The sequence below is a fragment of the Lepisosteus oculatus genome, chromosome 5 (assembly GCF_040954835.1).
Source record: "Lepisosteus oculatus isolate fLepOcu1 chromosome 5, fLepOcu1.hap2, whole genome shotgun sequence".
NCBI classification, from domain to species: Eukaryota; Metazoa; Chordata; class Actinopteri; order Semionotiformes; family Lepisosteidae; genus Lepisosteus; species Lepisosteus oculatus.
Window position 1 is genome coordinate 57,290,473 of NC_090700.1, and position 12,641 is coordinate 57,303,113.

The 12,641-nt window shown below is 42.8% G+C and overlaps 1 protein-coding gene across 5 annotated transcripts in view; it reads left to right on the plus strand.

Moving 5' to 3' along the window:
• The window catches only part of scaper (S-phase cyclin A-associated protein in the ER), a 129,269-nt gene that overhangs the window by 39,078 nt on the left and 77,550 nt on the right, over positions 1 to 12,641 (plus strand). For all 5 annotated transcript variants that reach the window (XM_015343606.2, XM_015343608.2, XM_015343609.2 and 2 more), the window contains 5 exons: positions 750 to 905; positions 1,544 to 1,686; positions 2,512 to 2,593; positions 3,184 to 3,336; positions 7,055 to 7,162. In XM_015343606.2, coding sequence (XP_015199092.2) covers positions 750 to 905; positions 1,544 to 1,686; positions 2,512 to 2,593; positions 3,184 to 3,336; positions 7,055 to 7,162 — 642 coding nt within the window. The remainder of the gene's footprint in view (positions 1 to 749; positions 906 to 1,543; positions 1,687 to 2,511; positions 2,594 to 3,183; positions 3,337 to 7,054; positions 7,163 to 12,641) is intronic.

The following is a 12,641-nucleotide window of genomic DNA, read 5'->3' on the forward strand; positions in this document are numbered from 1 at the left end:
GCAGAAAATCTGGCGTCTCTTTGAGACCTAGCATCATGCTTCTGCAGCTTGGGCTTTGTTGAGTTTCATTTTGTTTTCTTGGTTCTTTTGAGGGTTTTTATCCAAATTGCATTTGCGATAATATCCACTACTTTCAAAAGGGCGCCCAAGTTGCATTATCACACGGTAAAAGACAGTAAGGTAAATCTTGTTCCTGATGCTAGTTTTATTTCTGATTTTTATTTGTTTCAGAAATAGAAAGCCTATACTGGCATAGGCAGTAATAATAATTATCATCATCATCTGCTGCAGAGGTGTGAGCCGCTTGGTTTTGTCGTCTCTGTCAATGAGAAGTTTTACCTAATTGACCTCTGATTAAATAAAGCGATGACACTGAATAAAGAATAAGTTGAAGCGTTAATAATAAATTAATAATTTGCTGGCGGTTCACACAGTAAACAGAGTTAGGGGCTGTTTATTGTCTTTCTGCGATTCAGCTTGCCTTTCCAAGTTTCTGTCTCATTAACTCCTCCACGTGGGGCAGAATGCATTGTTTTTATGCGTTAAAGGGGATCAAATTAAAATGCTACCAAATCTCTCTCTCAGACAGATGTGGATCTGCAAAAGCTTAAAAAAATCACCAGTGTTGACAGGCGCTTGCTGTGAGGCGGCGGCACTGTCTGGAGGCCTTCCAGCCTGTTCAACTCTGAGGCAGATCCGCTGGGCCGAGCCCGCCGGCCTCCGTTCTCTAACATTGCGTCCCGCCGCAGGTGAACGAGATTGCGTTTATAAACACTCTGGAGGCCCAGAACAAGAGGCACGACGTGCTGGCCAAGCTGAACGAGTACGAGCAGCGTCTGGGCGAGCTGCAGGAGGAGCGCCAGCGGCGGCAGGAGGAGAAGCAGGCGCGCGACGAGGCCGTGCAGGTGCGCCCCACTTCCCGTGCCCCGCTGTGCCCCCACTTCACAACACCCCAGTACACCGCGGAGAGAGAGGAATATATCTGCCGAATGCACGTGTACATTGTTATTCCTATTTGCGCCGTTCTCTTGGGGCGATCACTGCACAAGAGACAACAGCACACAGTGTGCACAGTATTGAACATCACAGAACAGTCAGGCAGCTGACCATCACACACATCCTCGCACAACCACAAGCAATTGGGTAGTACAGAGCAATAAACACACAGGACAGGACACTAGATACGTGACGATAAATACACAGGACACTAGATATGTTCATTAACAAAGGTCAGGGGTCACAAAGAGCTGAATAAAATGGTTATCAAAGCAGGACATCACTTAATGTGCAGTAAAAACTTCCAGAACTGGGGAAAGTGTTCTATTTGCCCTTCTGTTTTGCTAATTTGAGATTCTTTCCTTAAAATCAGTGGGAACACGCGGAGATGCTTAGGGCCTTGCTGAACAGTGCTCTCCCCCCCCCCATGGGGATGGGTGTGTTTTAGAGTGACAGTCTGATGACCATTCTGCTGATTTCACCCTGCGCGGCCGGGCAGCGCTGCTGATCCGCGCCCTGACGTCCTGTCGTGTCGTCCTGCGGGCAGGAGCGCAAGCGGGCGCTGGAGGCCGAGAGGCAGGCGCGCGTGGAGGAGCTGCTGATGCGGCGGCGGGAGCAGGAGGCGCGCATCGAGCAGCAGAGGCAGGAGAAGGAGAGGGCGCGGGAGGACGCCGCGCGCGAGAGGGCCAGGTCCGTGCCAGCAGACTCCTCGCTGGAGGGGGGGAGGGGTGGCACAAGCAGTCAGGCACTGGGCACGGAAATCAAAAACATTCCCAGTTTAGAAAGTGAAAGATCTGTCATCACCGAAAAAAATCCTTTCTTACCAGAGAGTCCCCAGACTAAAATGGAAAATCCAACCTAGTGAAAAATATAGTACTGTGATTCACCAGCCTTGTCCTCTGCTCGTATCATATATTTTTTGTACGTGCAGATTATATTCTAAACAGTCTGGTTTCAGATAATGTGCAAGTTGAGTTTTGCTTTACACATAAGACTGTGTCGTATGTTTATGTTAACCTTAATGTAGTTAAACTCAGGTTAGACGTTTTAAGCAAGCTGTCTGGGACTAGAATGAGTTTGGTATATGGATCTGAAAAAAAACAGCACAGCTGGCATATTTTTGGGAGCCGGGCATGAAGCCCAGAGAATTGCTTTTTTACCGTTGAAAGTGGCACAGTGAAGAAGATGGCAAAGAAGTCTGCTGCGTGTTAAACAATGCTTATTCTCTCGCTGATGGCAGAATTATAGGGCATAACTGGCCATGACATTACAAGGTGTTGTAACTCATAACACTTGCCTCGCACAGTGACTGCTGTGCTTAGGCAGTAGAACAAGTTAATAGAAATGGTAGGTCCTGTGTTAAATTATATCAGGCTTATAAAGCCATATGTGCGTGGCAGAGGAAGACCTGAGTTATTATCGTGTGCCACCATGACTGTGTGACAGAAAGAAGACAAGGGGCAGTCCTGTGCTCTTCTGTCCTGAAACTGTCCCTTGTGTGGTTCCCCATGACAGAGACCGGGAGGAGAGACTGGCAGCCCTGAGCGCAGCTCAGCAAGAGGCGATGGAGGAACTGCAGAAGAAGATACAGCTCAAGGTGCACCATCCGCACAAAGCCGGAGAGCCTGCCAATTAACAGGGTGGCCTGCATGTTTGTGCAACATCCAGTATTCCAAGTATATGCAAAGCCAGTAAAAGTCGTGGTTTATTTCGCACATCTTAAACCCTTGGATGTTCTGCTCAGGTCACTGCAGTAAATGCTAGTCTTGGCTCTTAATTTTTTCCTCTTTTCATGGCACTCGCAAAATGTTGTTAGTGCTGGCTGATCGGGAGATTCTTTCTTGGCAGGACTCTAGAGTGTTATAAAGACATGAAGGTGGCCATAAAGACACCCCTTTTCTGTCTTAGTGCTTCTTTTTTTTTAATGCGGTCGCTCTCTTGGGGAACACGCATTCCGTTTTTGCCACTAGAACTACATTTCTGTTAGCCTATGCTTTTGTTTTTGTTTGTGCAGTATTATCCAATACCAGCTTTCAAGGGCTGGGCAAGTCCGAATTGTCCTCTTAAACTAGCTCTGAAGCCAACTTAAAATCCATCATTACTTCACGACTTAAGAATTTTCGGCCCCTTTCACTTTAAAGCGGATTGTATTACATGTTGGACGTCCTCTGTCAAATTCTCCCCTAGCACGACGAAAGCAGTCGGAGGCACATGGAGCAGATTGAGCAGAGAAAGGAGAAGGCCGCAGAGCTAAGCAGTGGCAGACACAACAACACGGACTACGCCCCAAAACTGACACCTTATGAACGCAAGAAGCAGTGCTCTCTGTGTAATGTCACGGTAAGCAGGAAGTAGAGAAGTAAAGCTTCAGCCCTAGAGCTGATGTGTTGCTTGCTGAGGAGCTGTGAACTATCAGAGTCTTTTCACTAAAGCCTAATGAAATGTGAGGGGGTTGACTCATTTAACTATTGAATCAAAATTTGTGTGGTCACGAAAGAGATGGGGGGCCTTTTTAGGAAAACCTGGTTGGTGCTGAAAGTGATGTTGATGGACCAGCAGGTGGCGCTTTTCTGAGCTTTTTCAAAACTCATGCCCCAATATTGTGACCTGGGACCTGCTGTAGATAGCACCGTTCTTTGGATAAGATGTTAAACCGAGGTACTCGGGCACCAGATCATTAAAGATCCTGTGGCACTGTTCGTGAGAGTGAAGGTGTTGACATTAATGTCCTTGCTAAAGTAATCTTCGCATGCTCCCTATATTTCACCCTCCACTTCTGTTGGTAAAGGAATTTCTTTCTTTTCCTACCTGATCTGCTGTGCAGTAGGGCAACCAGGTTGGTGCTGTATTGCAGTGGTGGGTGAACTGTGTCCCCTGATATATGCAAAGTGCTTTGGGTTCCTTTGGAATGAAAAGCACACTATAAATTATTCCTACAACTATTACAGGATTTCCTCCATTTACTGCCAAACCATAGACAAATACTAATGTTTTTGTGGGGTGGTGTTACAAAGGTGTAAAGAACAAATCTGAAAACTCTTCAACTTCTTTGTTCAGTGTCATCACTTTATTTAACCAGAGAAGTCAATTAATTAAAATTTCTCATTTAAAACCAATCAGCTCACACAGATGCAGCAGATGATGATGATCAGTAATCACAAAGAAAAATGCATCTAAACTAATTAGGCAGATTAAATATATGAAGCAGAAATGTCCAAGTCAGGACTGGGTGAGCCTTATAAATCATTCAAAAAAAGTTCAGATGTGTTGCTTATAGCATGGACAGATTAATCATTTTCAGAAATTTCATCCATAACTGACATGCATTTCTGTTCTAATGCTGCTGATATTTACTGTAATCTGTAGGCGGTACTTCAGTTCTAATGATTTCTGTTTCAGCTGCTGGCACTGCTTGGCACTATGAAACGGTGCTGTGAATTTTGATTAAATTGCATAGTAGTAAATTTATAGACTAATGGCCAACTGGTGAGCAAGTAAGTACATTCACTGAGAAACAATTCCTAACTATATTGTTTCCTTTTTTCAGTTTGAGGTTCTTGCAGTACCTACCTGTCAGCATTTTTGTTGTAATACTATTAAATGCACCACCCACAAAGCTGTTGACTGGACAGTAGTTTTGCAGGAGAATGTGTCTAAATTAGTTTTTAACGACATTAATTAAATATAAGCCTTTGGACAGAAATGCAGGTCTGGGCTTGATTATAGAAATGGCATGTGACAAATCTGAAGGAGGCATATTTATCTCTTATAGAGCTGCTTTCACAGCAACGAGGTTGAGGCACCTTGGAGCTTCAGACCTCCCTGAGATTAAAAAAAAGGAGCGAGAGGGAGGGAGAGAGAATCAAATCCTGTTAAAAATGTCAGATGCCCTTGGCCAGCGTCTGACACTAGTGATCATCTTTAGGTCACCCAGAAGCACTCTGCTTAATGATATTAACAGTGTGCTTTGTTCCATTCTGTGAGAGAATGACCTGGTCATTCTACAGAATTGTTGTTCTGCTGTGTTTCTTGCTCTCATTTGATTTTTGTAAGTTTTTTTTTTAAAGCCGGCATGGATAACATTCTGGATGTTTTGCAGCTCATTTGCAGTGTTGGATTGTTAAGTGATCAGGGAAGGTTGATCGAAATGTTTGCATTTTTCTCCAGTCGTTTAATGTTTGATCTCTGAGATGTTTTGTATCGGTGGTAAAGCTATTGTATGATATTGGCAAGGACAAAACAATAACAGTATTTTCTGAAGTTGTTGCTCATTTAAAGACAACTCTAAATTTGCCTTAGTGGGATATAAATGGATATACAGCATGTAAAGATCTCGTAGAGATAACAGAAAGTAGGTACAATATTCGCAAGTGTCAGGAGAGGCATCTCACACTGAATTAAGACATGAAGCAGTGTAGGATGCAGACTTCTAGCTCTAGACTTTAATAATCATTTCTCAAAGTGAAAATAGGGAGCTGTTGCCAGAGAGGCCCTTTCAGTCTGATTCCAGTGAACACTAAAACATACTGGGGTGGAACAAAGTGGAAATAAAACCTTGTACAAATCCCAAGAAGATCAAATAAAAAAGAGCTTGAGCTACTTAGCTGTGATGAGAATAGAACAGACCAAGAGACTGCTGTATAATCAATACTGATCCGTGTAGCCCCAGGCAATCCTTCAAGTGCAATTATTATCTGTAATTGTTTAACTGGGGAATATTCCCATTGAGACAGATGGCTCAATTCAAACGAATAGGTATGCTTTCATCACTGACATCTCACTTGTGCAAAGACTGTTTTTGCTACTCTAAGCAGCACATTTAAAACAGGTGTTGAAATCAGAGCAGCACTAGTTAACAATAGTGTAAGCCAAATGAATTAGCGTGTTATTAAAACACTGAAGCATCTTGTATGAATGCATTTTTAGTTTTTAATACTGGTGAATTTTCTTTCTTAGCATTCACCAAGACAATCCATCTTCTCAACAATACATGTCACTCTCGGTAAAGAAGGAAGGCAATTCAGTTTAGTTTCGTTCACAGTTTGTTTTTTTTCTTTAAGTGCTACAAACTTGCTATTATTAGCACTCTTATTGCAGTCTCCATCCACTTGCATTTCTGGAATAGAATCGTTGCCAAATAGTATAGACGGTTTATCTTCAACTGCAGTCAAACTCTGACATTAAGGTGACAAATGGGTATTTAATGAGCTTGTCAGCACACAGACCTGTTTTCTGGGAGCAAGTTATTTAACCACAGAGCATCATTTTCAGCGTGAGCCGAGGAAAAAAAAGCGCAGTATTTTTTGTAAAATTCCAAATTTGTTTGAACACTTGAGGAGACTTTGGAACAGTTTGCTTTCATCTCAAAACCACAGAATTCATTCTCAAAGTAAAAGAAAAACAGCAGAAACATGGAGATCCTCACAGTGGGTTGTGCCTTGTCAAGCTGGAACATCTCTTTTAGGTGAGTAATAAGCATTACAAACAGGGTAGGAGTGCAAGGTCAGAGACAAAGTACATACAGTATGACCACAATGCTAGGGTAACATCCATAGATCACGCCAGATTTATAAAACAGTGTTATTTGGACCTATGACTAACAATATCCCAAATTCCTTAAAGTTCATCCTCAAGGGGAAGATTTGTGCCATAAACTGATTTAAACAATGACTTCACTTGTCAGCTATTCTTCTCTGTTGTCTTCTTTGCTCTCCCAGCTGACTTTAGAGAACAGAGCTCTTAAAACAGACTTGTTTTTTTTCCAGGACAGATCAGGCTGGTGACTTACGGAGCAGATGATCAATTGTAACAGGGGAAATGAAAGAGCAGAAAGTGGACAGTTCAGGTTTCAGATCAAGTCGATACATTTAGCACGGTGACTGGAAAATCTTGATGGGGCACATCATTAAGTGACTTCAGGGGCTCTGTTCTCTCTGTGGAGATGTGGATATCCTGTGGTCGCCAGGCTTTTGGGAATAGTTAAGTCTTTTTTGTTCCATCGGTTCTGTGTGTATAGAGGCAGGCCCTGGTGATCACAGAGCTATGACTTGTTTTGCAGATTACCTCAGAGGTGCACTTATTCAGCCACATCAAAGGGAAGAAACACCAGCAGGCAGTGAGAGACAGCAGCAGCATCCAGGGGAGGGAGCTCTCCGATGAGGAAGTGGTACGTTTCTTATACAGCACAACATGAGTCTCCTAACAGGTGGATCCATTGCAGGTTTTAGTGATCTGCCGACTTCTAAATTTTTTTTAACAGCAAACAGTAATGAAACAGAAGAGTAGGGCGTTGAACAGTAGTTTCACTGTGTATATCTGTTGATGCAATTCCACTCAAACTACAGTAGGATCATCTTGATGTAGTAACTGCTGCTTTTTTACAGTTAAGAAAAACATGAAGTGGGTTAAATCCACTGTGAAATGTGGATCTTGCTTCACCGCGATGTCTTGAGAACAATGGGAGAAAGGCCCTGGAGGGCTTTCAAAGCGTCGGAGAAAACATGCCTGCTACAACACTTAAATATGGACTAGGAGTACATGATTGTAGTCAAAAACAAAAATTATAGTACATGATTATAGTTAGATACAGAAGTACATTGGAACGGTAAACTACAGGAGATTTGAGGAACACTGATGAAACATGGTGCTACAGCTGTTTCTTGGCGCGTTTTGCGGTTGTTTGCGATTGTGTGTTTGAAGCTATGGCTGAGCCATTACAGCAAGAAGCTTTTCAGGTTTGACCTGCAGTGTGAGGTTGGCCATTTCAACACACTGTTTGTGCAACTGACAGCTGATGGTGGTATATGCATCACCTTTGACCCTGGCATCTTCTTCATTCTAACCTCTTCCACTGGTAATCTCTAATGCTTTTCCCTTCTCTGATCTAATTCATTAGTTTCCCTTCTGCAGCCACATTTCGGGTGGCCTAAACAATGTCCTGGTGTCATGCAGCTACCCTCTTCTGGAAGTGGTCATGATTGTGACCTTTTAAATGACACATCTTAATATGCAAATGTGTAAATTGTCCTTGTTTTTAGGTGAAAAATAAACTGCAATATTCTAAAGGCCTTCTGGGCCTCTTGCATTGCTTCTTACCATGTGAGCATACTCTGTGCATGTCCAGGCAGAGAAACAGGGAACAGGCAGATAAAATGCCTTTGAGACAGTTCAGAGAAGGTGAGTTAGACACTTTTGTTGGATAAAGTATGATTACTAGTGACATTGAAAGAACTGCATTTAACCTTGGCATAAAACCTGATCCTCAGAATATAAACAAAGAAAAAAAAGAGGCCTGAGTCCATAATTTCTTCTAAGATCATCTGGCTGAAGCTGACGCATGAAATGGAAATGGTAAAAATTGATTTAGAGCAAATGCATAAAGCACAGTTAATGTATACAAATAACTGTGATTTTAATGACTAATGTATTCATCAAAAACAACAGCCAGGTGCTGGGTTAGAATAACAGATTACAGAATATCACCAAACAATAAAGGGTTGATCAGTCTGCTCAGGTTCAGGCTACAGAAATATTCTTAAACGTTGCTGGTTGAGATATAGTCCTTTTTTTTAGAGGGTCCTTGCAGTTCTCTAAATACACCATGTGGAAACACAGTTCTTTTTCATACCTACTGGCAGTGTCTCGTATTTTATGGGAAATTCCAGTACAGCATCAGTATGTTAAAGCAGAAAGAGCAGTTCCTGATGTGTTTTGTCAGGGAACTCGGGTTATGAAAATAACCCAGTGGTGTCTCATTTAAGAGCCCGTGCCCCTCCACTCCCCTTGACACGAAAGCCATACTGCTGCTAGCAGGGAAGGCGTAATCCAGGGCAGGGAATGAAGTATGAAGAAAATTTCAGGAGGCACTGAGGTTCATTACAGTGTACTGTACCTGGCCCACAGGGGAGATGGTGCAGAAAGGAAACCGCAGCCTCTTGTGTCAAAGGGAAATAGCAGATCGAGTCTGAAAGGTAACTGCTAACACAAAGCACGGATTTAAATACGTTTTCTGACTTCCATGAAAGCGATGACACGGGCAGGAGTTAAATATTAACGGAGATGCGCCTCGGCAGTTTCAGTTAATGAAATTAACAGACAGCTCAGTCCAAAAGCCCCAAAGAGGATGTGCATTGTTTTCCAATTTAGTCTTGATTTTGTAGTTTTTTGAATGTTTAAAGAAATCTTTCCAAGATTACGCAAATCCCAGTTTATTTTTTTTAGGCATGCACGCTTCACGTTATGCAATATCACTTTATTCATGGTGCTGCCAATTCATTTACAGCCACGAGTTCCATAAGTCTTGCCAGAATGAAAGACTTTTAATTAAAATTAAGATAGTTGGCTGAACTGCGCAGGGGTCATGAAGTAGTTTTTCAATTGCATGGAGCTGTTATGGTCTTTGAGCTCTGAATTTTAGTAATATTTTCCCAGTTTAAGGACTTGGTGGGGAAAAAAAGCGATATTATCAACAGCATTGGATCGATGCCTCAGGAGGATACAGCATATGTGAAGGCCTGGATTTTCAATATGCGCTCTGTACTTACGCTTATTACTTGTCGTCCGTCCTGTTTTAATATTATATATGCTATGCCTATGACCCCTCAAGTTTGACATATTGGATTTTTTTTATTGTTCACCCTTGACCTTGTACAAAAAAATTACAGCTGACCTCTCAGCGCTGACACTTCAGCGCCGTGTCTGCATCAATCTCAGACACGTTGCGCTTCCCCGGCGAGAGCCCTGCGTTTCGGGGCCCTGCTGGGGCGGGCTGCCGCCGCTTGATGAAGTGGGGGGTGTGAGAGGTCGCACCGCCGGGCCGCTTGCGAGCTAGAGGTCGCGTTCATAAATCCCCCGCCCGCGGCCCCGGCCCTAATTGAAATTGCCAGGGTGTGGGAGGGGGGGACCCTTGAATCGTCCCCTGCCTCCCCCCCCCACCTCCTCTCCGGAATCCCCCTGTGGGACGGAGAGACCCAAACTTCAGACCCCACCCTCCTGCTGGCTGCGGCGTGCTAGCTGCTAGCTGGTGGTGGAGCCCCAGCTGTCCCGTCCTGCCAGCAGGCCACCCTGGTGTCTTCTGGGTGGCGGCCCCCCTGTGCTCACTTAGTCAGTCTAATTTTTCAATTAATTGCATATTAATGCTATTAATTAAGCACAGCTATCTGCATGGTTCAAAGTGCATTGTGGGTAACCATGCATATTTGAGGGGCTGAATATTTTAAGCAATCAAATTGAACGATCTAGGGAAGTAATGTTAATAGTTTACTTGGCGACTTGGTGTAGAGCGAAACCTGAACAAGATCAAGCCACTGGGCTCTGCCAGACACGAGTCTGACAGCCCTGCTCTTGAGTTGAGCTGTATCAGTTCACAAGTTTTCGTGCCCCGAAGAGGTGTATTTAAAACGAAGTGGACCACATACAGTATGCGCGTCAATAGTGGGCCGTACTATTTTAATATATACCATATTATCTTTTACTGATTGTCAACAGATTATACGTTAAACCATCTTTTAGGGCTTTTATTGTTTGCACGTTGTGTTCTGATATACTATAGAGAACATGAAAAAGGCCACTCGACAAATAATGGCACAGAATTTGGTAAAGGCGCTAACAATGTGATATTTTTTCTTTAAAAACTTCCACAGTGTAAAAAATTCCTAAGTTTTTTTTCTGTAACACGGACACCAGTAACTGGATAGCCGGCTTGACAAGGGCTTCAGAGATCTCCAGTGATCTTTTGAGCAGAACCAAGCAGCCTTGTATTGTGGAAACTGGAATGAAATCCTTCACTTCTCACTACAGGAGAAGCTCTCCACAGAGGCCTTTTGTAGCTCACAAAAGAGAAGAGATAGGTGAACACATCATTTTGACATAATGAGATAATAAAACGACAGTTTTACTGCCACTGTAGGTGTGATGTTTTAAAATCTCTCATATTACCCTGACCAAAAGCAGACACTGTTATTGTCAGCCTGCTGTGCCTCAGGGTATCCTCTGAGTCCTATTGTCTCTTTCACACAGCAGAGCCATTCATCTCTGACAGCTGGGGATCATACTTCTCTTGACTTCTCAGCTAGTACAAAAGTTACGTGTCTGACTTAATCGGAATGCCTCATTAATGAATCCTTACCATAAATTAACCCCTTATCCTTCTGCCCATAAACAAAAACAACTGTGTGGTGGTGCTCATGGCATGTATTTGAAGAATTTTGTTATATTTATACATAATTGCATTGAGCTCCCCACTATAAAATGGTCATGAAATAAGTAGGCCTAATCAATTCCCAGAATTTCATTTGCTTCAAGACATTGAATGTGTGTTTTCAAGCAATGCATGTCTTAGTGTGTGATAGAATTGTTTTTAGACATGAGCTTTGGCGTGCCAAAGCATTCTAATGCTCCTACCAGCTGGAAAGTGGCAGCACAACCTAGCTTCTTCTGGAATAGTGTGTGATGTCCCAAGATGTCCATTCTGTGGTTCTTTTGCTTTTAAAGCTGTAAGAGGAACAATCCCATTACTTAAACAAGTCGAGCACTGGATCCCCTGTCAGGGTGATTGCTGAACATCTGTCTCTCTAGGAGGAGCTGGGCAAGTTCCTGCCTGGAGTCTTCAGCAGACCACTCCCTAGGGACTCTGGGATGGCCAGCGGAAAGTATATGCAGTGCCTGTCGGAAATATAATATGCCTTGCAAATCACTCTCTGAAATGCAAATAATAGCAGAAATAATGCAAATGCACACTTTTACACAATTTGACTGCTTTAAGGAAGGGGTGGCAAGCATGCAGCCTTCTTCTCATTGCAGTGAATGGTTATTGTCAAGTCTTTTTGACTCTTTAAAGTTCATCTGCTTCCTCTCTGTTGAAAGAGAAAGCAGCGCCTCATATCTGTCTTGGATCTTTCTGATATGCTGCACAAATCAATATATTCACAATACTTCCATAAACAAAGCCAGCAGTGTCTGTGGCATTTAAAGGTGGGTCTCCTGTAGCTAAATTGTGTAAGTGTTTAGATTTCCTTGTAAAGCTGTTTTATTAAGGCTGTTGAGTTGATTTGGCTTGAGATTTCCTGTATCTTCTTACAATGACTTAATCTTTTTGAAATTTTGTGTACATCTAGTGAATGAGTTAAGAGCCATGTTTTTGCCCCTCTCCTTACAAGGTGCCATTGCTCCTTATTGGATTGCTAATCAATATGCCTGAAAAATAAATAGAACTCATTGATTTCAGATTTTATGTTGCTCCTTGGTTAACTGCTATTTGACAGTCTCATGATCTTAGGGCTATTACAAGTAGATCACACAGGGTTATAACCAGCCCTCACCACGAAGGACTGCCTTTCTACTTCTTAATGTGCAAATCCATATCCACACAGCAGGAACATGTTACACACTGGAAAAATAAAACCCAAAAATCCAGCCTGCTTCCGAGCACATTGAGCTTTATTTCCTGGCAGAATGGAAACTCTTTACCTACACAAAGAAGTGCATTCAATATAAAACGACAGTATTGCAGGACCTTCTGCAGGTTTTGTAGAGAAGCTGGCATAAAGAATGAATTGTGGAGATTACGTAGTGATTTTTTTTTTTAAGAAAAAGAAAAGCAAGTATCTCCAGAATACTCCCTTACGGACTGATGGAGAGTAAAACCA